The following is a 27,636-nucleotide window of genomic DNA, read 5'->3' as shown; positions in this document are numbered from 1 at the left end:
AGATTTACATTTTACGATGGGTAAAAGGAACAAAAAGGCACAATGTCAAAAAAGTTTGGCAAGTTTGAAGTTTATCGTAACGCATTTGCAATAATGGAGCCATTTGTGGTTTTTGGCAAAGCAGGAGAGGAGTCGCTGCTCCACTGCAAACATTTAGATTCACAATCTCTCTAAATTTTAGGCTGAAGACATAATCCAGCATCGCCACATCAGTGGTTTCAGACAACGCACTGTGATGATGTTTGATGGCGTTATTAGAGATGCTGCCGCCACGCGAAGCCCACACGGGGGATTCCAAGACAATACCTGGTTTATGAGGTGAGGATTAGTTTAGTTTAAAAGACCTCTTTAGGAATAATCAGCCGTCGTGTGCGGCTCCTGGCTGTGAGATGAGAAGCTACGAAACCATGATATAAAACACACAAAAGCAAAGAATTTCAATATGGAGATCAGATCAAACTCAGACTAAATGTAATAACAATACACAGCATTGCACAGGCACCCAGTTTATACTTTGGCATATAGTTTAAGGCCTCTTATATAGAAGGTATATCCAGTCCTTTAAGTTTCACCAAAGAACATTCCTCACCTAATACATCAATCAAATCCTTGGCACTGATAATACGACACTATGACCTAAATGTATAGATTCAGGTTATGATACGTCCCGTTCTTCACATCGAGGCAAAGCTTACTGTACTTTTTGATGTAACCTCGCCTGTCGTTGATTTCACCAGCCTCTAAAATGGCCACAGAGTGTGTGTGTGTGTGTGTGTGAGCATGTGAATGTGAACAGAGCTCCACTGTCTTGTAACAATACGAATGCCTGCTCCACTGCATGTGCGAGAGACCGTGTGTGTGTGTGTGTGTGTGTGTGTGTGTGTGTGTGTGTGTGTGTGTGCTCACACCACCCCTGCCTCATTTACATAGATGCAATCACACCTAGCCAATACCAAGCAATTTTACACAGGCAGGGAGAAAAGAAATAAGCACGCCAGAAAAGCCCACAGTCCTCCATTCAGCATTATGAGAATGACATCGTACATAATACATTCCAAATCTGCAATCCTACGGTGGATTTGCGCCCCGCATATTACTTCCTGTTTATTATCAGATGCTAGAGCATGTGATAGGCGCAGTCAGCCAGCCAGGCAGTCAGTGGTTCAGACCAAGTGGTTTGGCCTAGTGGGGAGCCGCCGGGCAGACAAAGGCCGCTCTGTGTGGCTGAAGTGCCTTCGGTGTCAGCGGCTCTGCCAGCGACTGAAACTGGCAGAGCCAAAATGGCGGCGCGCAGAGAGTCCCCGCTGGTGCTTGTCATGATTCAAGCGGGGCGGTTTGATCCCTTTCAGGCACTGCCGTCCCTCTGGGGTTAATGCCGCAGCGCCGATCCACGCTGGTTTGGAGGGAAGGAGGCAAGGGGACCACGGGAGGAAGAATGCAAGGGAAGGGAAGGCCCGGCGAGGAAGGAGAAGTCCATACTGAGGCTTTTATTTAGTCCAGTTTGAGGCTCCCAGAGGCGGAATGGAGATGATTCAGTCTGGAGGTCCAGGGTCCAGTTTCTGTCTGTATACGAAGAAGAAACATTTGACATTTTTACACATTCGTTCACATAAATCTTCATATACTTTGGGATACATTTGCTTCTAGTATCGTAACGCTACAAGCTGTGACCTAATTCAGGATTAGTTCATTCACACGTGGCACGAATCACATCAGATTCGTGTCGCAAGTGTGTCAACAGTAGCAACAAAAAAAAAAGCACAATCAGATTCTCTCAGGTCCATTTCGGATGAAATTTATGTGTAAATGAAGCCGAAATCAACCACTGCTCTTATAAAATGATTGTAAAAATATGCAAAAAAATGATCCCTATTGAGCATCAAATGAGTCAAAGTGTAATTGACAGGAGGAGTATAAGGTGAAATCTGACTTACGCTCGCTGAGATGACTCTTACACGGCGGTGGAGGGGGACTGAAAAATAACAGAAACACATTCACATTTTTCACATTGTGTTAAACTCTGTGTGTGTATGTGTGTGTGTGTGCGTGTGTGTGTGCGCGCCAATCCACCCTCTGCTGTTGAATATGTGCATATCGCTGTCTGTGTGTTTGCCCTATCTGTTTGTGCTGCGTGTGTCCGTCTGTCTGTCAATCTGTTCGCGTCGCAGCCTGTTTGCCAATCTGTCATATTCTGTTTGCTAGATAAGGAGATTGAGGGGATCTATCTGTGTCTGTGTGTGTGTGTGTGTGTGTCAAAAAGATGCCAGGAATGTATTGCTGATTCTTTGCAGCACGCACACACACACACACACACACACACACAGTCACATTTTTAATCACACACAGCAATGCTTTGCTTTCATATCCAAACCACTTACGTCACCACAATTCCATACATTTTTAGAACACCTGGCCCAGCGGGAATCAAACTCCCAACCCCGTGTTCCACTTTCATCACTCACATTCCCCATATTTCACATCTATATTTAACCATGATGAGGCATTGCATAACTCCGGCATAAAAGAGAAGGAAAAGCCAGTTTGGAATCAGCAAATGTGTCCTATCAAATGGTTTTTGTGGGTCGTTTGGTCGAGACCCATTCCACGTACATGTACTGATCGCGACATTCCCAGTTTGATCCCACACATTTCTTTCTCTCTCTCCACATATTTGCAGTTTCTCTGTCTACAGTAAAGGCCACAATGGGCCACAAACCTAATCCAAAAAAATCTTTCCAATTCCATTTAAACATTTTTCCCGAATTTTCCAGAATGTAGCGAAATTCTTTTGGGTTCTGGTTTGATCCTGATCTGATTTGTACTGGAATCAGGTTGAATAATAGTTTAGCCTCTCTGACAAATTTGACTTTGATGACTCAATTACACGTAAAACATCTAAGCCTGGTTACATATGAATATTTTTTGCAGAGTGTGTGTGTGTGTGTGTGTGTGCATGGGTGTGTTTGTGCATGCCCACCTGTGTGTAACTTGTTGATCCAGAGCTTTTTTTGGGGTCCCTCCCAGACGCCGGGGATCCCCCCTCCTTCTGACTGCCTACAGAGGAGGAATCCGAGCAGCTACTGTGGACTGAGAGAGAGAGAGAGAGAGAGAGAGAGAGAGAGAGAGAGAAAAGAGAGTAGGTGAATGTGTGTGTCTGTGTGTGTGTCTGTGTGTGGGAGAGGTTAACAGATAATGACAATAGCTGTTAACTTAAAATATGTAATTTCCTGCCACCGAGGGCCGGCTACTATCAAACAATGACACCATCCTGCATGCCTGCAGGGAAATGTTGCGCAATTACTACGGCGGCGTGTTTGTGCAGTTTTATGACGTAAAAACTATTGCATCGTGCAATTTCTCCAATTGAATGATGTGGAGCCAGGTAGGGAGGGGGATGGGAGGAGGCATTTTCTCATCCCTCACAAATGAATTCTAACACCATGTTCTGTCCCAAAGGACAATTCGGGCATTGAGACCCTGCTCCACTGCGCTCAATGAGACACCTGGTGAGCAGTATGTGCATTACATCGAGCTGTGAATGGGGAATTACTTTGCCTGTAGGCTCCCGCTGACCTTTGGAGGCTGGATGGTAGGCTGGACTTTGGTATTTTATACGTCTCAACTGTCCTCTTAAAGCAAACCCTCAGATGTTGGAATCTGTGATGTCCCAGCCTGACTTCTGTGTGTGTGTGTGTGTGTGTGTGTGTTTAGTTGGAATTTGCAGCTCACCTCGGTCATTCAGGCTGTAGATGGAGTCCAGCTCTGAGGCCTGGGTTCCTGACGCATCCAGCAGCAGCTTACTGGAAATTCCCATGCAAAGCGACTCCTTTAGACACAACTCTGGGGGACGAAAGGACAAAAAGGACAATAAGATATTTGTTTTATTGTATCTGAAGCACATTAGACGTGCTTGGAGTTTGTGTTTTCCTCAAGTCCGGTGGATTAGAGGCTCTTGAGATGAGCTTGTTGCTGTCCATTCCTTTCATTTCCTCAATCTGGATAACAAAACATATAAGCGCAGGTGTCTGTCCTCTCTCGACCCAGCTGCAGCGAGTTCATCCAGTCCGAAACGTAACCCGGACCAACACCAGGAAGCAATCGCTAGATGCAAAGTTTTATGGGTATGAGGGACGGACGGAGACACGCGATAGCCAACAATTCCTCAAACGTAGGAAGCTGAGTATAAAGGAGCTGGCACTCATGTTCGTCTGTTTCTTTATGTGTTTCTGAAGACCAGAGGAGGCCAATTATCACGCTGGATAAAGTTACGGAGTGTAAGCGGATGTGTTTTGTCTTCTCAGTCTTGGCCGAACGATGGGTTACAAAACAAGCATCTTGGGAGTTCAGTATGTTAGTCATGGAGCACTATTTAGCATGTGAATCAGATGTGTTCAATCACAAACTGTATTGAATGTGTAAAGAGCTGAAGGTTGAGGGATCGCGAGGTTAAAGGTCATACCCGTACCCGTGTTATTGATGGCGTGTGTCCACAGTAGCTGGGCGATGTCATGGGTCCAGGCGTCCTTGCAGGCCCTGTCCTGCCCCTGCAGCGTGACGCAGTCTCTGGTGCGAGGAGCCTGACGGACCCAAACTTCAAACTTCAGGCCGTCTTCGCCCACACTCTGAGTCAGGCCCATCTCACCCGTCTGCAAGGAGGCAAAGAAGAGCGAGAGATGATGAAGGGAGGACAGAGAAATGAAGAAACTGTGTGTTCGGTTCAGTGTTGACAGGAGTTAGCAGCTCATTTGCTATCAATTTTGTATGCTCAGAATGTGGATCTTCACTTAAACTAAGGAGATGAGAGCGATAATGAGAATTGATAAAGTGTGTGTCTACATGTGTGTGTGTGTGTGTTTGTGTGTTTGGTACCCTGATGCTGTGTTTGTAGCTGTAAGCAGTGCGTCCCGGGCTGGGGCTCTTCTGCTTGGTGAAGACGATGGCGTGCTGATAGAGGAAAACGCTTCTCACACCGGAGCGTTTCCTCCGAGCCCCCCCGCACACAGTCAGCTCGCCGTGCCGTACCAGCTCGCCACGCTCCGCCACGGGCATCTGAAATCACACATTACACACACACACACACATACATACACACATAAGGATACATACAGTAGCTTTGCCTAAGGCTGAAGTCCCAGGCCTGCGACGAGGGATCAATAGATTCAAGCCTGGCGTCCCCTGGTGGTAGAACTTGACATCTCCACCTTAACCCCATGGGATCCGAAACATTTGCTCATACTCAGCAATACTGTATTTGTATTATATTTGTGCGTATTGGTTCCCGCGCGTAAGGTTCTCTTAGTTCTACAAGCTTGAGACATCACAGTTTTAGTTCAACCAGAAGACCAATAGATGGCTCAGGACCAGTTCAGGTCATCCTCATGCCACAAACCAGCCTCCCAGAGCTTGATATTCCTCCTCGCTCTCTTGAGGTGAAGTGCGATTGCTGTATTCAGACTTAGCTGAATGAATCATTGCTCAAATTACGATGAACATTGAATCCTCAAGTAACATTATCTAAAGTGCCACCGTTCTCCCATTCAAACTAAATGCACTTTACCAGCTCAAAGAGACGCAGAACTTTTATTTTTACACCTCTGCAGAGACATGTGGGTCATAATATGAGTGATCCTTCACATTCACATTACGAACACCCACATCCACCCATATACACACACACACACAGTCCTGTACTTACAGGGCCTGGAGAGCTTTAGGAGTGTGTTTTGAAGTACAGGAGTGTTTGCGCTGCCGTAATCTCTTCCCTGAGTCTCGTGGGGGAGGATTGAATAGGTGTGTGTGAGAGTTTGTGTGTGTGTGTGTGGGAGTCACAACATGCTCTGAATGATACTACTGATAAGGCTTTTCTGACTTCACACCACGATTTCTCTTCCTTCCTTCCTCCCTCTTTCATTTCCATCTCCTGACCTCATCATCGCAAGCGCCCAAGAAAAGAAAGTGGGACTTGACTCACACATGCAGTGGGCTACAAACTGGGACAGGCATTCTCACCGGACAACCGATGATGAGGTCACTGGCCCTCAGCTCCTCGCCGTGTCGCTGGGCGTGTCTGAGGATGGAGAGGGCGGAGTCGGAGGCGGGGTTTATACCTCCTAGCTCCTCCAGGGCCTCGCAGTACTGCTCCAGCCTCTGCATGGGGGCCTGGAGGCAGTGAGGGAAGGAGAGAGGAGAGAGAGGAGATGCCGGGGGAAGCTTTGACTGGGAGAGGAGAGGAGAGGAGAGGAGAGGAGAGGGAGAGGAGAGGAGAGGAGAGGAGAGGAGAGGAGAGGAGAGGAGAGGAGACGTTAATGTTCATAAATCGCTTAATAAACTGCTGCCTTTACATATAATCCAGCTTTACAAAAGGGTTTTGACACATTTGGCCACATTTGAATAAGTGAACTTCTCTTATTTTCCATTATACGATAATGTGCGATGACAAGTGAAGAGCTGTGAAAGAACATTTACGCCCACAATGCTAATTTAAAGTCTCATATCCGGACTTTCACACTTTATCACATGACTTTGCGAGTTTTCACAAGTTAACCTATTGTTTATATTCAGCATCAAATCCCAAGAATATGCCGGAAATAATTTGAGCCACTAACAGTTTTATTCTTCAATGGTTTTTGATCGCTCGTTATTATCGTTGTTATCAATTGGCTTTTTGTGTTAAATATCTGTTTATGATTGTCTCTGGAGATGCACATAATCATTGGAAAATTGCTTTATTTCCTTGTCAACACAATCATATATCTGCACAAGAATATATATTCAAAATTGAAATTGTTCCTGCATTTGTGTTTCCTGTCGTCACTGCATTTTGATCATCACCGCTGTGTTTATCATCACCATCACAATAACAGTAATGCCTCCTGTACCCATAATCCACAATGTGTTCAAACGTCATTGAATTGCCACAGAGTGTAATGATATTACAGCGCCTCCCTGTGGTGGATTGCTGCTGTGCTTTTTAATGTTACACTGAGATAAATTGAAATGAAGCCTCACAGATCTTTGTTGTTGCCTCATGATCCATTGATGCCGTCAGTATTTTAGCTTAACTCATTTGTACCTCATGAGTTAAAATTATTTTCCCCATTATCCGCTTTTAATTGGCTTTTAGAGCTTACATTACACAAGTAATTAGCTCGACTGTATTCAGCTCTCTTCTAATTGCCCCCACTACAACATAAAGCAACTTTAATTGGTTTTAGCTGGCGATGGGCTTGAAAATTGCTTATAATGATGGTCTCAAAGAAGAAAACAAGCAAATAAAAATGTCACGATCCTGACATCCATTTTGTCTCGTCAAAACCTGTTTTGCAATTTCATGAATGCGTGATCATCACCCAGTCAACGTCTCTGTTTGGTTCACATACTTCACAGGAGAAACGCAGGCGGCATGCAGAAGATTAAGTGACTGGAACAAGTTTTCATCGTGAATCTCACCTTAAAATAGTCAGCAGCCTGCGTGACCAGTGGAGAGTCCAGTTCTGGTTTGGTCCTGATGTAGTGGGAGTATTGCAGAAACTGCTCCCGCTGTGTAGGACAAAGGTAAATTCAATAAAGTGATTCAAACCAAACTTCCTATTTAATACGACTAATCAATAAATCTGTGTAATCATTAAATTGAAGTGAAGGGACAACTGACTTATCGGTAAATTGACAGTTTTGGGTACAAACACAATCACAATTTCCATAATAGTTATAATTGCAACATAACTTGGACTTTCCTCTTATCATGAATTACTCCAATTAATCCAAATTGATACATGTTAATATATATTATTAGAATTTTCAAACTGTAAACATTATTAAATCCCTATTTGGCTGTCAGTGTGTTAATATTTCCTTCAAAATATGTTAGATATACAATACACATATACAATATGTGTAAACATATACATATACAATGGGGGCGGCAGTAGCTCTATTCTATTAAATCAAAATGTGATGTGCGGTGATGTCTGTGCTTCCATTAATCTCGCCAATGAGAATGATTCCTGTTTCTTGTTGTTTTTATGCTTTAGTAAAAATACAGAATTTACCTTAAAATGCACCACCAACCTCCTTAACTTACATATTTGCTGAAGCAGTCCTGTTGCAACAAGCTTTGCACAAGTGCGCCCTCCATGGCAGGGAGGAGGTACTGTGAGTGAAAGGTGCTGAGGCTGGTCCAGTTGGGGAGGAGGGCATCTGCTTTGCCCCTGAGGGAGGCCGGCGTGTCTGAGAGGTCGAGCAAGGGGAGGTAGGTCTCCTCCACGCCCTTAAGGACTGCCACGTACTGCCTCTCTGAGCTCAGCATCCGACACCACAGCAGGTAGAGCTTACTGAGGGACGGGGGACAAACGGGGGAGTGAGAAGAGAAGAAAGGAGGGAAGAGGGAAGGGGGAAGAGGAATAAGTGATGGACAGAGATCAAACTGTTCTGACCACAGACCTTCATGTAAGCCTGAGCCGCTTTTAAAGTCATTTAGAATATTTGTACTGCCTTCTTTTCCATCACACAAACAGACACACAAACACAACTTAAAACACAATCTACAAACACACACCTCTGTGCGGTGGAGCCCGCCCTGTCTGTGCCAGTCTCCCTCTCTGTTCTGCTCAGCAGCACATGTTGCCGAGGTGACCCTGTATGGTCCACAACCTCCTTGCTGCTGACCTCCACTCCTCGGATCAACACCCCTCCTCCTGCACCTCCTCCTGCACCTCCTCCTCCTCCTCCACCTCCTCCTCCACCTCCTCCACCCCCTCCTCCTCCTCCACCCCATCCAGGAATAGCTGCTGCCATGCTCGCGGTGATGACCGGATCGGCTAACGTCCGCCGACCCAGCCAGGACATGGGGGAGCTGCGGCTCGACCCACTCACGGGGGACTCGGTGGGTTTTGGGGTGGATGTGCCTCTGCGGGGGGCCAGAAGAGCCTGGAGGTCAAAGCTTGGGTGGCGCTTCCTGGGGGGCTTGGGAGGGAGCGGCATGTCTGTAGGCTGTAGGTAGAGACAGATAGTTAATGATTGTGGTCAACGCGGGACGAGGTTGATACGTGAAGAGAAAAAGTCAAACTCACGTTCTTCTTTGCAGGATTCAGAAGGTTCTGCAGGAACTTTCCTCCTCCTGCTCCACCTGCTCCTCCTCCACTTCCTCCCCCTGTTCCATCTTTCTTATTTCCTCTCTCCTCCCCAATCTTCAGTGTGGAGCAGGTCTGTGGTCTGAAAAGCGATGCAAAGGATCCCCAGGACTGCAGCCCCCCGTCTCCTCCTCCTGCTCCCAGGCCCCAGTCTCCCTCTCCCTCAGGCCCCATCAGGTCCCACAAGCTGCTGGCCGAAGTCGTCTTGGTCTTCCCCTGGCCCGGGTTCTGGGCCCGTTCTGCCTGGAGGAACCGGGGCTTCACCTGTGCCACTGTCCGCTGGTAGCGCTCCACCGTTTGGGTCCAGAGATCCAGGAGTGCCCCGCCTCCCAGTTCTATGGCAAGAGACCGAGCATCCTGGAAACGGGATGGAGGAATGGGAGGGAGGGAGGCGAGAGGAGAGGTAGAGGAAGGAGAAGAGGGGGATGTCGAGGAGACTGCGTCGCACCACTGGGTGGCCTAGACAGGAAAGAGGAGAAGAAAGCGTTACTTCTGCGTCTCATAGGTTTGGGGTTTTGGTAGTTAAGGTTCTGGTCTTACCTCTGTCAGTGTGGACAGCAGCCGCTGTGTGTTGTCCAGCGTGGTCCAGCAGTCGGACAGACAGTGGGACATGTCTCGGAGCTTCTCCCTGACTGGAGGATGCCTTATCTGGACCTCCCTCAGGCCTTCCCAGTCTAGCTCGCACCAGTTCTCCAACGCACTGAGCACTGACAGGGTCTCACTGTGGAGGTCCTGAAGGATTAAAGAGGATCCACTGTGACTTTCACATGTCAGGACTGAAATAGGAACTTAAATATGTCAACAACCACCATGTTTGTCTTGTTATCCACGGGAAAGAGATGCCTATACCACTGAAGAGCAGAAAGGGGCTCAAAATGAACTTAAGACCTTTTTTTAATAGGTAAGGTGTCATTCTAAACATTTGGGATCGTGACTATTTTGGTATCTGAGTAATTCATTCATTGTTACACATACAGTGTCATTAAAGAGCTTGTGATTGCATAGAATGGACGCCAAATCCAAAGAATTGCATCATTGTTAAAAAGAAGCTTTCTGCCATCGAATCAACAATCACAATTTTCTTTCTACGGACTTCCTAGCATTGCTGAAAAAAGATTTAATGGGGAGGATAAAAACCTGCTCAAGGCCCCTTAAAATGTTGGTCCGGCCCTGCGTTTTGTCCCTATGGCCTCTTGCTTAATCTGAAATTTCCCTTCCAGTGGTCAGACAGTAAAACGATGTATTCATCAACGCCCACTCACATTCGCTGTCTCCCTGAACGTCTTAAACTTCTGCTGCTTGAGCGAGAGTCTGCTGAGGGACAGGGGAGGGTCCTTGTAGTCCTCCAGCTGAGACTGGACTTGCTCGATCTCCTTATCACACTGGAGATTCATGGGAGATAGAGAGAGAGGGTTGAGGGGAGGACATGAGGACATTTTTAGAGGAGTACAGGCAAAGAGAAGGGGAGGGGGGACGAATGGGAAGATTTGAGAGTGAGACATAAGACGCTCATTCATTCATTTTGTACACTGGACGCTCAGAAATCCCTTTCAACTTTGCACTGTTCAACATGGGAGCTAAAATAAATAGCAGAAATAAGACTGAAGGGGCAAATTAGGGGATGAAAATGAAACTTGTCCTTCCTCACCTTTTCCAGTTTGTCCACCAGCCCTGCGAGTCGACCCAAAGCTTCCAGGTCGCGGCCCCTCTGGTTGGAAACCCGGACGAGCCGGTGAAGGGCGTCGTCAACGCTGTCGTAGAGTTTAGAGGTCGCAGCTAGAGCAGCCCTGACCAGACAGAGGAAGGTGGTCTGTTTTTTGTATTTTGTTATTTCATCTTAATGATGCAAACAAAATCCCCCGTTTTGCCTAGCAGACAAACTGGGAACTGGCAAAAAAGGGAAGAATCAGCCTGTGCTTGCATTTGGCCTAATTTCTGCACAGACTGAGCCAAACGCCGGATTAGAATTACAGGCTCCAGAGCATCCAAGCAACATGGCTCTGTCCTCATTTCATGTTAACTTTGCATTCCTTTTCCTTCTTCCCAGCTGGTTTTCATTTCGCGGCGAAAACAACTTTGTTTTCAACGTGAAAAGCATTTCTAACATATAACTGATCTTGAAATTTCCAGCTCAAATAATTGGGAAAGGCGTGTAAGGGATCTGTGTGTGTGTGTGTGTGTGTGTGTGTGTGTGTGTGTGTGTGTGTTAGTACAAGTGTGTGCATGTCTGAGTATTTGCATTTTCCCAATTAAAATGCTTGTGTATGTCTTCTTCATATTTAAAGTAGGCTGAGCTGAATGTGTCTGATGCAGATTTCAGCTGTATGCGATCTCATTAGCATCATAACAAGTAAAGCCTATTATTATACAACTATATGCACGCATGCATTGCAAAGTAGCTCTACAGCTGCCTGCAGAATAATGTTGCTATTATTACATTACACCATTATGCTATGGACGCAGTCACACTATGGACACACACTTGGTTCCTTTTATAATATATATAATCAGTTGCATCCATTTATATTGTGCACCTGTGCTGCGACAACAGATTCATAAAATTTTTAAATAGCAAGTAACTAAACCTCTAAACCGCTCTACAAATATATATCAGTGATTCCCAGTTTAGTCCGAATGTGTATCAGCATAAAAAAATGTCACGTCCTTGTTTCCTTTATTTAAAGGAGACACATGCAGATTTCCATGGTCTAATTTTTGATTACAAAACGCTTCTAAATGCTTGCTAACCCACACACATTAACCTCATACTTGGTAGGTGTGTGTAACCCTGTGTGTAGGCAGGTACATTCAAGATTGATGATGATGTCAACATGTTACTGAAATAAAGGACCGATCAAAAACAAAGCTTTCCTGATAAACTAGTGTGTAGTCAGCTGAAGCCCTCTAAAGCTCGATGAGATGACTTAAACATTAATTACCACATACCCTGAATAAAAGCAACAGGCTGAACACTATTATGGCTGCAGTGAAACTCAGTACGGTACCTGCAATCTGGAGACTTCTGAGCCAATCCGGTTGAGCTGTTAGTCAGTCCTGCAAGCCAGGCTCCACCTCTTCTCTGCAGCTCGGTCAAGCGTTGATCAGCCAGGACGCTCGCCATGAGCTGCCTGTGCTTGTCAATACTTTGAGCAACAGCCTGAAGAGGAATTTTTGAAACTAACACTTAACATCTCCCTGACAGACAAGTGACATGTGAGACAGATGTGGAGAAACAGCTGGTGCCACACACAGGTTGCCTTTCATTACCTTGATTGCCTCTGGCATTGGCTCAGCCTCCATAGACTGCAGTGCTTCTCCTATCAGGGAGATGGCACTCTCACATCGCTCTGTCAGACTCTCCAGACTCTAAAGGGAAAACATGGCCACAGGATCAGCAGTTGGGAGAGTACGGGAGAAGTTCTTAAATCAAATTAGAGTCTAAATGCAACTGTAAAGCATATGACGGCATTATAAAAGAAAGCCCTTTTTGTGTTTCTACCCCGAGGAGGGCATGAGAGAGGTCACACAGAGTGCAGAGGACAGGAAAACAGTCTCATTTGTTTGGATAAATCAATTACAGCCCAGACATAAACTGTACGAGAAAAAGCTATTAGGCGGTCCAAAGAGTTGTCCTCTTTCCTGTATTTATGCTCCACACCCTGTTTGCCATTAATCTGCAAAATCCCATCCAGCATAACCGTACAAAAAAAATCTTCTTCTCACCAGTCTAAAGGCGAGCCAGTCCGAATGACAGTGGCTGAAGTCTCCGTCCATCTCTTTAGGCAGCTGTTGCTTGTCTATGTACTGCTGGAGGATCGCGGTTCCTCGCACCGTGTGGACCTGGCATGCAACAAATGTGAAAAGGATGAGGATACAAGAGAAAACAGAGGTAAAGAAAGAGTAACAATCATGAAAACTGGTGAAAACACAAGGCGTGAGGATGAAGTGGTGTGTGATGTCTTGAGCATATGACCTCATTTCTTACTCCAGTTAAACAACACCCTGCAAATATTTTGATGATTTGTAACATTTGTTGATAATATGAGCTTAAAAGTTATTGTGAAATGACAACAAAAAAGGAAAATGGCACTGAAATCAGCAAACAATTGAAGTGTGAAAGACGCAATTTATGCACAAAAAGATTCTCAATTATTATTATTTTTTTGATTCACTCATCATGAGAAATTTTCGAAAATATTTTTGACTTTTTGATGTTTTATTTTATGTTGTGCAATGTGTGTTACATTTGGCTGTGTGTGTGTGTGAGTGGGAAAGGATTGATTTTGGATTTTTATTCTATAGTTTGTTCTTGATTGTAGAATTTCATTTAGTTCTATTTCTGTTAGTTTTTTAATCTAGAATCTAGAAGTAATTTTATTTCCTTTCTTTTCCAGGAACGTTTATAAAAATTCAGTCAACAAATTTATTCATAAAAATTTCCAGACAAAATCCTCTTGAATTGATTGGAAAATTGAGTCAGAAATACTGAAAATGGCTTTAGAATCCACAACAGAAATACAAGAAAAATCACCACCGGGGTGAGAAAACCGGGGTGACCCAGAGAAGCAAGGTGCAGTCCAAACAGCTGTCTCCTAAAAGTGTCAACTAGTTTTAGCTGGGATTTCCCTTTAAGGTTTTACCGCTGCCGGGATAGAATAAAAACCACATGGCAGGAAAACCGTTCTCCTGCACGTTTAAAAGGTCATTTCAAGTGGCTTCTTATCAATGCAACACAATTAGCTGCATTAGTGGAGGTTCCATTCTTCAGAGTAATGTGTTGCATTTTTGTTAAAACTACATCCACATGGGTTCATTATCTGTGCTTTGCATTTCTACTTCCAATAACCAAAGAATTGAATTCAAAGTGTGCAAAACTAAAGAAATGAACAATGGAATGTGTGTTGGTCCATAAGGAAACAGTTAAAATGCAAGCATGTGTTTTCTATATGAGGTCACCTCTGCTGAATCCAGGTTATAAGTGGGAGACTCCTGCTGCTCCTCCACCAAAATTAGAACAGATCCAAGACCACCAGGAACCAGCACCTTGTATACACACACACACACACACACACACACACATACACACACACACACACACACGCCACTTAATCAAGTCTGCAGGTACAATTACAGCAAAAGACCATTTATCACATTTGGCTCAACTGCTTTTTTCTGTCTCACCTGGAAAGATTTAAGAGCTGCGAAGCAGCGAGCAGAGGGTGGAGACCGTCTGCTGTCCATTAGCACCGTGAGACCTTTTTCTTTGGCTGCGGGGCTGTGGAGGAAGGAGAGGAAATGGTAGTCAAGGGAGAAAAATGACATATAAGATACCTGCAGGGTCATAAATGATATTAAAATAATGTGTGGTCTTTACACACGCAAGCTATGTTACTGTATAAGAGCCTGAATTAACAGATCCCATTAACAGATTAATCAAAGGTAACATACTAAACAGATTTCCAGGTCTGAATTTTTGCTTAGGCCTCTGTTTTGAAACCTTTACAATGCTTTAATACACCACAAACACACTGACACAGGTCTACGCTCCCTTGCTACAGCGCCAGTGTGCACACTGGGTGGGAGTAGACCCCCTGAAAAAGCCTACACTTGTACTTGGTGAGCGTGACAAACGTTTTCACACCTTGCCAAGCAAGTGACAAACCTCACCTATCGCCACAAAGTGTGACAAGCAGCGATGTCAACGACACAGACACAAAATAAGACACGCTGGTGAAACGTTTCTCTTGTGAATTTTTGTCCAGATTGATGCAGTGAAGGATGTGGCGGCTCACCGGGTGATTTGGTGATAGCAGGCCAGGACGCGGGCCACCTCCTCCTCACAGCCGCCCTCCTCCACCACTTCAGTCTCCGTTACAACCAGAGCGCGCCCCAACCTGTCTACTGTTCCTGTGGTTACGGAGAGAAAAAAAGAGAGAAAGAGAGATTAGGTTCTAAAGTGTCATCAGTGTCGTTCACTTTCAAGGTTTTTTTTGCACATTTAATGGTTCGAGGGCCCTTTAGCAATGAGGACTCTCTGAACACAAAATCATATGAATGCAAATCTGTAGCAAACTTGCCAGTCAGCTTCAGCTTCCCTGACTGAAGAAGCTCTGTCTCCAGGTCTCTCAGTGAAGGAGGCGCTTTGGATGTCAGGCCATTCACTTGGTCAGGACCAGAATCCTCGTTAGAGTGATTAAATAGGGGGGTCCCTGATTGGCCGTTACAGACTGGCGAAGATTCAGCTTCTGTATCGCCTGAGAGACCAAATAAATTGCAAGATGACCAAATATAAAACATTGAAACCTCGGCGCTTGTGCTTTCAATTTGCTTCAGACCTGCGCAGCTTTTCCTCAACTGGCTCTCCTCTGTATCCTCGTTCATTGATGTACGCTTTCCGCCGGGTCCCTTCGCCGACTCTGATTGATCCTCCTCCCTGATTGGCAGTTTTCTTGGGGAGGAGCAGGTCGGCGTTGCTTGAACGGCTTTACCCGGCAGCTTTGAGGCCTTCGGGTGCCCGCGGCCTCCGGATCTCGCCCTCCCTTTTGCCCCCCTGCCCTTCCTTTTCCTCCTAAAAACAAAGAACAAGTAGGTCGCGTCTACAACGGAACGTCAATAATTCCATCATTCCACACATTATGCCACGCCACTCAGGAGTTATGACCATGTGTGTAGCTTCCCACAACCTTCATCTTGCGTGCAAGACAAGCAGAGTTTGCATACACGTGTTACCCATCTGTACTCTGACATGTAAGCGTGAAAAAAGAACACAAACATAAAGCATACGTCTCATAGGAAGGAGAGGTGAAGCTTCTGCGTACCTTGGAGCTCTGAATCCTGCTGTTTTAACTTCCTTTGCCCTGGGACACACTCTGTCTTCTGTTTTTCCCTCATCCCTTTCTTCTTCTTCCACCTTCGGATCAGAGGAACCAGCACCGAGTCTGGAAAGTTCCGATGAATGACTCGTCGTGTCTTTGCTATTCCACTGAGAGCTTTTCATTCCAGATGCACCATCTGTAATCCCTCCGCTAGCAAATGGCTCTTCAGTTTTTATTCCACACGCCGGTGAGTCCGTTGTCGGCGTTGTAGCGTTGCTGTCTCCACTGTCTCCACTCAGTGGTTTATCTGTGTCCTCAAACACTGAGTCAGAATGAGACCCGTGATCTGAGTGGCCCTCTATAACATGTGCAGCTTTGCAGTTTGTCATGTCGTGGATTTCATTAGTCACCGAGCTGTCGCCGCTCTCAGAGTCTTTACTTGTGCGGTCATCTTTGCACGGCTGTGCGAGGCCGTTGCTCTCTCTCTCCCTGCCTACCCCAGGCCTCCTCTCTTTGAAGGCACCGTCAAAATAAAGTCTCTCCAGGCCTTCAGAGTCCCTGTTTGTTTTATCCCCTTCATCAGACTCACGGTGAGAGGAGGAGTAAGACCGTCTCCCTCTGCCCAGTTCAACAGCTGCTGGTGGTGCACGACGCGGTAACGTATCACCTTTAGGGGTCAGCACATCTCTCTTAGCACCAAGGACACTCCGAAAGCTGCCCGAGCTGTCGATTCTCCCATAACCCCAAGCTTTCCCTTTACGGAGTTTGATTGCCTTGCTTCGCCGACACAAAGGCAGAGTCTTAGTCTTACAGATCCCATGCATCTCCAGGTACCTCTGCCTTGGGTCAACCCCTCCATCAGGGCCCCCTCTGGGCTCCATCAGCTCCACATAATCTCCATCCATCTGAGGCTGCCTGGTCGTTCGCCCAAGCCCATCCTCGCTGCGCCTCCGGCGGGGCAGAGCGCCAGAGACCAAGCCGCCTGGAGGTAACTCATCTTCCTCCTCATCCCAAGACCAGGAGTCAGGTTCCCCAGATGAAGAGCCACCCCAGCCACCAAGACTGCTGCCCCCCTCACTGGGCAGACGTTTGGATATGGGGCTATCGGGATTGGACATGAGGCCCAGCTCGTCTGAGGGGTCGTGGATGAATTTTGGGTAGACCACCTCCTTCCACGGTAGGCGTACAACACCGTCACATGTGCTGACCAAGCAGGTGTCCAGACCCCCTCCAACTGTAAAGGAAAAAGTGAGGAGTCAGAGGAAGAAAGACAAAAAAGACATTGTGGCAGGATGAAATATATTTCCCCTTGCCTTCTCTCTTGTGGCCTCTCTCCTTGTTGATGCTGTGCAGCCACTCAGTGGTAAACACAAGAGGGTGCTGCGATTCGGGTACCAAGATTTCCTGAACAGTGCGACCCCCGGGGGCCAAGCATTTTAGAGCTAGTCGTGGACAGCGTGTCGAGAAGGGAACCACCTGCAGGTAGAAGTCATTACTGCGCAGAAGCCTCCAGTCCAGGGTGGAGAGCTGGACCACCACTTTCTCTTCCAGACACAGGGGCCAGCCGGAGTGAAGGAACAAACATCCCAAATACTGAGACTGAGAGGGAAAGCAGAAACAGAGAGGACTCCCATTTAACAACATGTAGAAGTCACACACAATAACACACACACACACACAAGTTAACTCCCCTATTCACAAACTGGCACCAGCTGGTTTGTGCCTGCATGGTTTGTTTTGCTTTTGGCTGCTTGTTGAGCTAATGCCACACAGAGGCTCAATAGGTCAAAAGCTGGTGGCACATAAATGTGGGACATGTGACTCACAGTGTTTCCTGGTGTAAAAGCCCTGAGCTAGCATGACACAATGAGAAGACACCAGAACCCTGCTGACCACCACAGTGAGTCACGCAGGAACAAGCCGAGGAGGAACAAATAAAGTATCCTTTTGGCTATTTTATTTTTAGACTTTTTGAATTTGGCTTTGATCTACAGCCTAGAAACATCTTTAACTCAGCAGTAAGACAACATTTGACATGTGTTTATGTTGACATCTTGAGAAAGGAGCACAAGGGAGGCTATCAGGCTATTTTAAAGGTTATTTTATTCATTGCATTTTTGGAAGCACTTCTTTCCATTTTTCCAGGATTGAATGTTAAATCAAGACCTTTGTTGGCTCAACAATTTATTTTTGAATTTTATTTTAATGTTAGATTTTTCAACAATGTTAGGTAGAGATTTATTTGGGGACTTCAAATATAAAATCAAGACTTTATTTGAATCAGAATCTTTATTCCGTATTTTATTTATTTATTTATTTTTAAATCAATACATATCAAGGCCATCTCAACTAAGACTAAAGTTTTGGTGCTGTTTTATGAAGGATTATTTGTTTATTACAGCTCTTTGGGTGACAAATAAAAGCAGAAACACAACACAACCAATGTAAGACGAGGCTTCCTTCTCGTTCCCCGGGCCTCCTCCCTCGCCTGCCCTCCAGACTCACGGGATGTGATCAAATTATATTCCCCGTTAGCTTTAATTTTCGTCCTCCGTATCCCTTATTAAATTTCTCCTGAACTACTTCTGCCACCGCAAAGTTCCAGGGGAGAGAATTTTCGACACCGATATCAACATTATGAAGCTTGTGAGTTTCAATTCAAAATCTCTTGAAAAAGATTATGTTCGTGTGGTCTGACCCCGTCCACATTCTGTAACTCTCTCTGTCTCCGCTCCGCCTCCGCTCACTCTCCCTCCTTCGCTCTCTCCCTCAATGTACCCCAGTGTTTGCTCCTTCTTTCCCACCTCCCATTCCTCAACCATTTCTCAATCAGTCCACTATGGCCCAAAAACCTCCAGCGTCTTGTTTTTTCTGTGGAACACACACCCACACACACACACACACACAGATAGAGGCAAGCAAACAAGTAGGCAGGCATGGTGAATGAAACACATGTTCATTCTCTCCTCCATTCTCCCACAGCCTCCCTCACTCTCCCTCTCTCTCTCTCTCTCTGTCTCTCTCCCTCTCTCCCTCTCTCTCTCTCTCTCTCTCTCTCTCTCTCTCTTCACATATGGAAGGAATTATTGTCATGACTCACAGTCTCACTCCCGTCCCAGGCAGCTTTGCCCCGGCGACAAGGAAAACATAGTTTGCTCACAATGTGTGCGCGTGCGTACATGCATGTGTGTGCGTGTGTTCGTCGAGGAAAGTGTGTTTGTGTGTGTGTGTGGAGGGAAATATGAGCCAGCTCTATGAGAATTAGTCTCGTAGCTTGTCTAGGCAAGAACTCTTTTCAGAATGAGTCTGAGTCGCCTGGCTGCAGTGTTTGTATCACGTGATTGTGTGCGTTTGCTTTTGTGTATATATGCAAGAACATGCACTGTTTACGTGTGAGCATCACAATACAGATTATAACCAGCTCGCTCCCATTTATTTGATGTTTTTCAGTCTAATCAGTGAAGCTTCTAGAACAGGAAACTGCCTGGTTTGTCTACGGGCCACAGTGGCTGTTAAATCTCAAATTTCACCAACACACTCTCACTACTTTTCCGGCCAAGGAGCATTCTAGAACAAACTCTGCCCTCCAAATTGTGCATAATACGATGTTTAGTTTTTATGTTGTGTGTATGGTGTTATTTTGTACTGTATCTGGGCTCCACATGTTTACAGTGAGCACCATTAAATGCACATTGTGACTCCGATCGCAGCATCAGAATCCCCTGGTGGCCACTTTCACCACTACGCCTAAAGGAACAAAGCGTGGCGTGGCTTTACAAAGTGAACAAAACTGCTAACCTTGGCGGGATAATAAGAAGAGCCACATTTGACAGACGCTCCGCTCCTGACAAATTCCCTGACTGTGCACTTCTTTAGGTTGACAGCAGGTTCTGCTTCTGATTACGCTGCTATGTGTGTGTTCTCAACATGTGCAGGGATGCAGTGTGGCACTCACGCAGGCGTGCTGCTGGAGTTTGTGTAGGAGATGCTTGGCAGGAACAAAGTAGTCCAAGAGGTAACGGAGACTGTCATGTTGATAGGTGGACTCCAGGACTGAGAAGACCTGGACAAATGTGAGAACAAGAAAGGAATCCATTAAAAATATATCTAATCAGTAATCTAATAACAAGCAAATTCAATAAATGACCAAAAGTGTTAAATATTTGATAAATAAAACCTACCTAAATGGTACATAATAACACAAATAAATACAATTATTATGAATATAGGAATGAACCTCAAATTTTTTTAATTTTTGCCACTTATCCTAACATATTCTTGACAATATTACTCCAAAACTCTGGCTTCTCACAGTCTTGGTTTCAATAGACCGCCAGGCATTTTTCAGTGGAACCAACTGATTTTGAAAAGACTTCATCTGCCCAAGAACTGAAGACAGTTTGTGCTGTGCAGACTGAGGTCAAATGTACCTGGGACAGGAGAGGAGGGGCTGTGCTCTCAAAGGGAGGATAAAGGGATGAGAGCGCCCCCTGCACGCAATCCTCCACTGCCTCCGAACCCTGAGAGAGGGAGAGAGAGAGAGAGAGAGAGAGAGAGAGAGAGAGAGAGAGAGAGAGAGAGACAGCAAATCAGGGGTTAATCCATAACCGGACACTGAATCAACTCTTAATGTCTGTGTTTGTGTTTAACAGCCGGCTTGTCTCGCTCATATGCTGACACACACATACACAGAACCAAACCAACCACCCCCCCCCACACACACACACACACAGACAAATATACGCACATACTTCACTTACACTTCCTGTTGTATGGTCTGGGGAGTGTCAAACATTTCCTCCAAGGTCCAGTGAATGTAGGAATCCCCCGAACAAAAGAGCCTGACCTCTCCGACACTGATCCACTCAGTGTACGTACATGTAGACAGCACACGTGCATGTGTGTGTGTGATGCACGTACAGACACACACGTGCAAGTAGGAGAACTTGCACACATAAACAAATCAACAAACACACACGCACCAGCACCAGTGTGTTGCACGGACACACACGCACACACACACCACAAGAGGGACAGAGCAGAGCACAAAACACATATGCAGTGTTTATTTTTCTACAGGACCGTTTGCATGGTAACCAGCAATGTTTTTCTCTCTTTTTTCACGTTTCCTCTCCAACCTCACTTCTATTCCTTGCCCTCGTTTTCATCATTGTCCCCCAGCCCAGCCCAGCCCACCCACTGCCCGCTCTCCACTCATACCCAACTTTCTTTGTTTTAACCTGGATTCGACTCCGCAAATGTCATCTGACAACAATTACGCTCGGATTCTCCTCCGCGAGACAGCGGGTTATCGTGCTGAATGACTACAGAAACCCAAAGTGTGGATGAGAGGCTGTGGTAAAGTGAGAAAAGACAGAAATGGAGGACACAGTGTATGAGGGGAAAAAGAGGGAGAGGGAGCCAGGAGAGAGTGAGCTGGTGAGGCCGGGGGCTTGTGGAAGAAGACCTAGGTTGAATAGTATTTGAAAATTATTCTTTGGGGTTTTGTTTTTGTGTACGGAGGGATTTGAGGTAAACCGCATGAGAAGTAACAAAATCAGGAAAGCATTTCAGACTAACAATTTACGTAATATATTATCGAGAATGCCCAGACGCAGTAAAACTCTTGTGTTTCAGAAGAGAGTTCAATCACATGCTGAGACTTCTTTGCAACTCCTGTAAGACGAGGAAGAGACGTGTGGAAAACCGGAGGGACAACAGCGGAAAGAAGATAATCTGTCAGATAATCTGTTCTCCTGTAAAAACAGGTCCAATGGACACAAATTAGACAGAGTGGCGGGATAAGAGCATCTGTTGCTGAGACCGCGTGATCGAACGTTCAACAACCTTCCAAGACTTGCTTTGTGTCAGAGTTGCAAGATGAGGTCACACCATCAGATATGCTCACAACCCATAGCAGATAGGAGCTGTGTGTAAGCTTTATGGGCAGAGAGATGGCAGTGGACAGAAGCCACACAGCAACTCAGAACAAACAAACTACTAAACTCACATAGATGGTTAAGAAGATGCCGTAATTAGGTAGGTTACGAGTTTATAAAATGTCTCTGACATTGCTGCCACTGTTACATCAAGGTAAACACAACAGTTGGTGTGAGAACATAGTGTAGGTAAGTGTAAGGGCTGTAAAAAAGAGCTTCAAACTAACGGCGTCTGGTAAAAGCACAGTGGGGGGGTGGGAGGGCGGATTACAAGGCAGGACAGCAGGAACTTCCTCTCAGACTAAAACACACTCCAGTTTACTCAACACAACACTAAATTAGAGCAAAAACCACAGCACCCCTGACCTGACGTTAGCCCACACATTCTGTCTGAATGAAACAATAAAAGAACAAAGAACCAAGACCAATTCTGGTACCGTAACTCTAGCCCCTGAACCACTGTAGCTCCCGCTGCAGGCTTGATGGTTCAGAACAGCTGGCTGGAGCTCACAAGAGCAAACATTATTAACTGGTCAGATGCCAAGCTTTGTGTTTTTGTCATACTTTTCCTTTCAGCTCTTCTCTTTCTCTTTTTCCAGCATCAGGACATTCAGAGCGCTGCAACTGCCAACGGGGCGAACAACATCTCCTCCCCTGACGTTGCTTCCGTTGTTGTTGTTGGCTTTTTTAGTTGGGAATGTGAACAAGGAAGTCACTTAGGGAACCATGTAAGTTCCCACTACATTACATTACGATCATTTGGCAGACGCTTTTATCCAAAGCGACTTACATTACATTACCACCCTTCGCAGAGGGGGGAGCAATTGAGGGTTCGGTGCCTTGCTCAGGGGCTCGAACCAGCGACCCTCCGGTTCCCAAGCGGAAGCACTACCCACTGAGCCACTGCCTCCCTCACTCCCCCCTTGTATAGTATTGGGTGATGTTGTACCCAAGTTAGTACTTCTGCCTTCACTTCCTCATATTTCTCTCTAGAGCAAACAGCTTCATGCAGCATAAACTCAAGTGAAGTTCATCTAGCCCGATAAAGTTCCTAAAACTCAATTAATTTTGTTGCGCTACAGAACCTGTCACACAAGAAAGCACCACACTTTCTACAAACCGGACACTCAGGTACTTGAATTGTGTATCTTAGTGCACAGTTCCACTTGTTATTGTTATTTGCATCATAAGTTCATCGGTAATGTTGCAGATTAAGGCAAATATGTTTATGTATAAATTGGAGCGATAAGTTTCAAAAACGTTTGGTTTGGATGAACGAGGTACAAATTGTACAGTAGTACATCAGTGTCATGTGTTTATTCTCTTGTCTATCTACCGGTGCCTATAATGCAATAAGTCACTGTTCTTTCCTTTCATGTAGCGAAAAGTGTGCATGAAACGTGGTTTCCCTGATTGGATTTGTTAATTGGGTTACTTTAAAGACGCCGAAAACAGGAGAGCCTCACGCAGCGCTCTTGAGTGAGAGGCTTAACACTACCCGGTGGTCTTGCTTGCTTTCTACATTAAGTTGCGTGGTCAGTATTGGCCCGTTGACGCACTTTGATTTCCTCGAATCCTCAACAATTTTGAGTCGTATCATTTCGTAAGTTTGTACACCAAGATAAGGGCCAAACAGGTCCATTCATTTTGAATTTTGAAGACATTTTTAAAATGGCAAATTGGTAGATGTCACTGTTTACGTGGCTGCAAAGGACCACCTTAGTATTTTCACACTCGCTTCCTCCACTGTTATTCATGCGGTGCAGTTGTGAAAGCAGCATGTGAGCTCATTATTCTTATCAGGCTGGACACTCAGCACAGTGTCCATGTGTGTGAGACACAGACATAAAATCAGGTCATGTGTCGCTTTCGTAAGACTTCCTGTCTTTCTCTCTTGCAGGCAGACTGAAACGGAAGAAAGGAGCACTCGTTTTCCAAACAGATGCATGGCGTGAAGACAAAAAGAGGGAGAGAGAGGAAGAGAGAAAGTTATTCAGACAGGGAAGAGAGGGGGACAGCACAAAAACTGAACTAGATTGGAACTTTGTTACTTTGAAGTGTGTGTATAACACTTGACACAGATTGAAAGACGGAGTGATAGAGAGAAACTGGGGGACACGAAAAAAATCTGACAGCACAAGAGAGAGTGAGAGAGTCAGACGGAAAGAGGGAGAGGGAGTAAAAGGAGGAGGAGGCTCACCAGTGGGAGAGATCGATGGGAAACAAGAGCAGCGGCAACCATGATAGAAACCAGATGTGGGCCCAACGGTACATGACCGGGAGAACACAGGACGGAGAGAGAGAGAGAGAAGGAAAAGAGTTGGGGGGAGTGTGAAAAGGGGAGGGGGTGGCAGACAGACAAAAGGGGAGAGAGGACAAAGAGGAAGAGAGAGCAGACTTGATTTCCTTTGATAAGATTTCCTGCACAATCTAGGCAGATTGCATCAAGCGATAAGAGCCACTATCAGCACAAGACTTTATATCATATTCTCATAATTATCATCTATCCCCGCATCCACTGGGCCAGAGGCAAGCTCGTCCTCTGTCTCTCTCTCTCACACACACACACACACACACACAGAAACTAAACATACATGAGCGAGTATAGATTGTTGTGTAAGTGCTAACCCCACCCGTCTGCTACACCAAGTATGTTACAACAAACACTATTGGTTGATCAGAGTTTGGGGAATGGCTTCTTCTACTGACTGGACCATCAATTATATTCCGATGTTCCAGCCTCTCAAACTTGACCGATCTGCCTCTTTTCTGTTTCACATCCCTGCAAACGTTTTTTGGAACTGTTACACAGACAGAAGAAGCAATTCAATGCCCCGCCTGGGTATCAGAAACTAGATGGAAGTGTAAGTGGATCCACAGAAACCTTACAGAAGCTGAATTTCAGTTGATTGTTGCTCTTGATTGTGTGTGCGTGCAGCTGACTGGGCGGCGGTGTACATCTGTGACTGTTTTCCATCCCAAGGCCCCTTTTCTGCAAACTTTCCCATTTGGGTTTTTGGAGAAGATGAAACTGTATTGCACATGTTCTCCTTTCCTGAAGTCCATGCCATCCCTTGTTTCCGCTCTCCCTCTCTCTCTCTCTCTCTCTCTCTTCTCAAAAGGTCCGATGTGGAAAATGCGGCATCACTGAAACCACTGCTGCTGCTGTCCAAGGCTCCTAAAATAAAAAGTAACCCTACCCTCCTCTTTTATTCTACTTTTTCCCACTCTGGCTGCCTCTCTCCCCCTTCTCTCACTCCCTCCCTCTCCCTCTCCCTCTCTCTTGCCAAACTTGCTCCACCCTGCCCAGCACACAGGAGCTAAAAGCTAATAACCTAAATCAGACGCCCTCATTTGTCTCTTTCTTTTTGCCAACACTCACAAATTGATTTTGTGTGTGTGTGTGTGTGTGTGTGTGTGTGGAGGGGGGGGGGGGGGGGCTGGTTGACTTCTCTGCCTATCTGTCTTTCTGTCACTGATCCGACCACGAGTGGGTGTGGATGGTAAACAACGTCCCCAGAGATGGAACAGGGAGCTGTAAATGTGCCTGTGGCTCCCTTTTATATTAAACCACGAAACTCATCAGCCTCAAACTACTTCAAGAACCAAAATTGACTGAATTTCCCCTGACTGAATCCTCCCAAATCAAAGCATGTCTTTGTGTGAAGTGAGTGATGGAACTCAAGTCAAAAACATATATGTAGCTACAATATATATACACCAGGTGAGGGTTTGATATTTGAAAATACAGAACCAGCCCTTGGAATGACTATGAGACAGATAAAACCTTAAAATGTCACGTTGCCATTGCTCAAAAACATAAAACAGGCGATAACAAAAAGGTCAACTAAACTTCAGCGTGTACAAATATAAGAAACATACAACTGCAGCGACTTTCCACTCGAGTTAAATTGTTTTCTTTCCCTTTAGCTTTTAGTGCCTGGCAGACGCAACATGTCCCGTTTTCCACAGAGGGGACTTACCATGACTTCAGTCAGGAATTCCTACATCGTCCTCGGCTCCTTTCCTGGATTCGCTTCCTCTCTGCATTCTCCACACTTCTTCTCACTTATGACTAAAGTCTCGCCACACAACCTCTATTACCTCCTTCAAAGCCATTCACAAGTTGTCTTCTTATGAGTTTTCTGCGTGCTACAACATCTTAAGTCCTTCCCTCCACTCCAGGCTCTCTCTCTCTCTCTCTCTCTCTCTCTCTCTCTCTCTCTCTCTCTCTCTCTCTCTCTCTCTCTCTCTCTCCTCCCCTCTCACCTAACAAGAGCACTACAGTCCCTCTCTGCACTCAAATTTTCCAAATTTCCCCCCCAGAGTAACATAAATGAATAGACAATGAAACACTGTTATTCCACCCAGCCGTAATTGCAAAAACCTCTGATGTTTTATTGTTGAGTGCCGATTGTTGCGTGTTCTTTATTCTCGACAGCGGCAAATTAGGTTTAACTTGTCTAGTCAATGTGTAATTGAGTTTAATATGGTTTAATTTGGATGAAAGGGGTGGCGGCAATCACAGAAAAACTTTGTGAAGAATGAAAACTACTTTTGCAAGAGGGATTAAAATTCGAAGATCAAGTTTGACATCATCTGGAAAAGACAGACATGGGACCAAACTGAAATTGCAGATAGTTGTTGTTGTACGTGTTGAGACGTACAGTGTACACCAACTAGATTTAGCTCATTTGGGATTGTGAATTGGGTTTTTGTGACAAGCACCGCCCACCTGGCATTAAAGAAGCGCTCAAACAACCTTAAATGAAGTGTTTGCAGTAAGTGAGCCCGGCCCCGGCCTTCATGGGAGAGGAATCCTTAATGCTCCTCTCGGGTTACACCTTGAAGTGTTTCTGCTCTGTGTTTGGCAGGAAATAAATAGTTTGTGGGGGAAATGCTAGATGAGAATTAGATTTAGTCAAAAGTCTCCATGCAGATTTCAGATTAAAAGGATAAATTGAGATGTCAAGGAGCACTTTTGTAACACAACAACAATCCCCAACAGTCACAATAAGGATGTAAATACGTAAATTTCACAGAATTATCCACATTTTTAATGAGAAAGAATGACAAATTGACAAAATGACAATTTGCAGCTGATTTATTTTAATTATACACCCAACACATATGTGAATATAATTTGATCCATACACTAAGAAGGAACCAGCCATTATGCCTTTTAGTTGCATTATTCATATATACTAAACAAGTACTGAACTTATGATGTACTGTGTCACCCCTCTTCAGGAAGTCTGCACAGAAGAAACGTTTGTGGTTTACTGAGTTGTTCCTTGAAAACTAAAACTAACTTGACTTGGTATTTATGACCATTTAAGCGCAAAACTTTGTAATTATAGAGTCCAAAATGAGTGTGTAAGGCGTTGATCTACATTTACACAACCTTGTAGTAGCTCAACAGTGCCATCTATTGTTCATTTTACATTGTTGCATTCAGTTCAGTGAGATTAGTAGTTAGGGAGTTTATTTATTTAAGTCATTTTGCATGCAACTGACAGCAATCACACACAATTGAAATTTGTCTTGCACCCCCTACATATAACACACACAAACACATGCACTACAGAGGGGGTGCAGGGCAGCCATTTTTCGGCGCCCGTGGAGCAGTTGGGGTTCGGTGCCTTGCTCATGTGCACCTCGGCAGTGCTCTGGAGGCAAACTGGCAACTCACTAGCTACCAGTCTGCTTACTTGGTCCACACGGGGGACTTGAACCGGCGACCCTCCGGTTCCC

At 45.4% G+C, this 27,636-nt stretch overlaps 1 protein-coding gene and 1 long non-coding RNA gene across 2 annotated transcripts; one reads left to right on the top strand and one right to left on the bottom strand.

Moving 5' to 3' along the window:
- Nucleotides 1-125: 125 nt before the first annotated feature.
- arhgef40 (Rho guanine nucleotide exchange factor (GEF) 40) lies at nt 126-26,845 on the bottom strand. Its single transcript, XM_076162556.1, has 28 exons — nt 25,866-26,845; nt 20,374-20,463; nt 19,899-20,006; nt 17,257-17,542; nt 15,947-17,177; nt 15,464-15,696; nt 15,206-15,382; nt 14,921-15,035; nt 14,310-14,403; nt 14,085-14,171; nt 12,852-12,968; nt 12,396-12,494; nt 12,134-12,285; nt 10,777-10,915; nt 10,391-10,510; nt 9,669-9,860; nt 9,069-9,587; nt 8,751-8,988; nt 8,555-8,690; nt 8,081-8,330; nt 7,450-7,539; nt 6,010-6,216; nt 4,870-5,049; nt 4,466-4,646; nt 3,730-3,840; nt 2,978-3,087; nt 1,935-1,972; nt 126-1,563 (listed from the first exon to the last, which is right to left on the bottom strand). Exons 1-27 carry the CDS (start codon nt 25,866-25,868, stop codon nt 1,952-1,954), a joined length of 5,286 nt encoding a protein of 1,761 aa, XP_076018671.1. The 5' UTR covers nt 25,869-26,845; the 3' UTR covers nt 126-1,563; nt 1,935-1,951.
- Nucleotides 24,760-26,253, top strand: LOC143010293 (uncharacterized). The gene is made up of 2 exons (XR_012964786.1): nt 24,760-25,072; nt 25,813-26,253. It is a non-coding gene; the product is annotated as an uncharacterized LOC143010293 (long non-coding RNA).
- Nucleotides 26,846-27,636: the final 791 nt, after the last annotated feature.

This window comes from Genypterus blacodes, unplaced genomic scaffold, assembly GCF_046128005.1.
Source record: "Genypterus blacodes isolate CSIRO-AG114 ecotype Tasmania unplaced genomic scaffold, CSIRO-AGI_Gbla_v1 ptg000122l_1, whole genome shotgun sequence".
Classification (NCBI taxonomy): domain Eukaryota; kingdom Metazoa; phylum Chordata; class Actinopteri; order Ophidiiformes; family Ophidiidae; genus Genypterus; species Genypterus blacodes.
The sequence above is the reverse complement of the archived record's forward strand: the minus strand, read 5'-3'. Positions and strand labels throughout refer to the sequence as shown.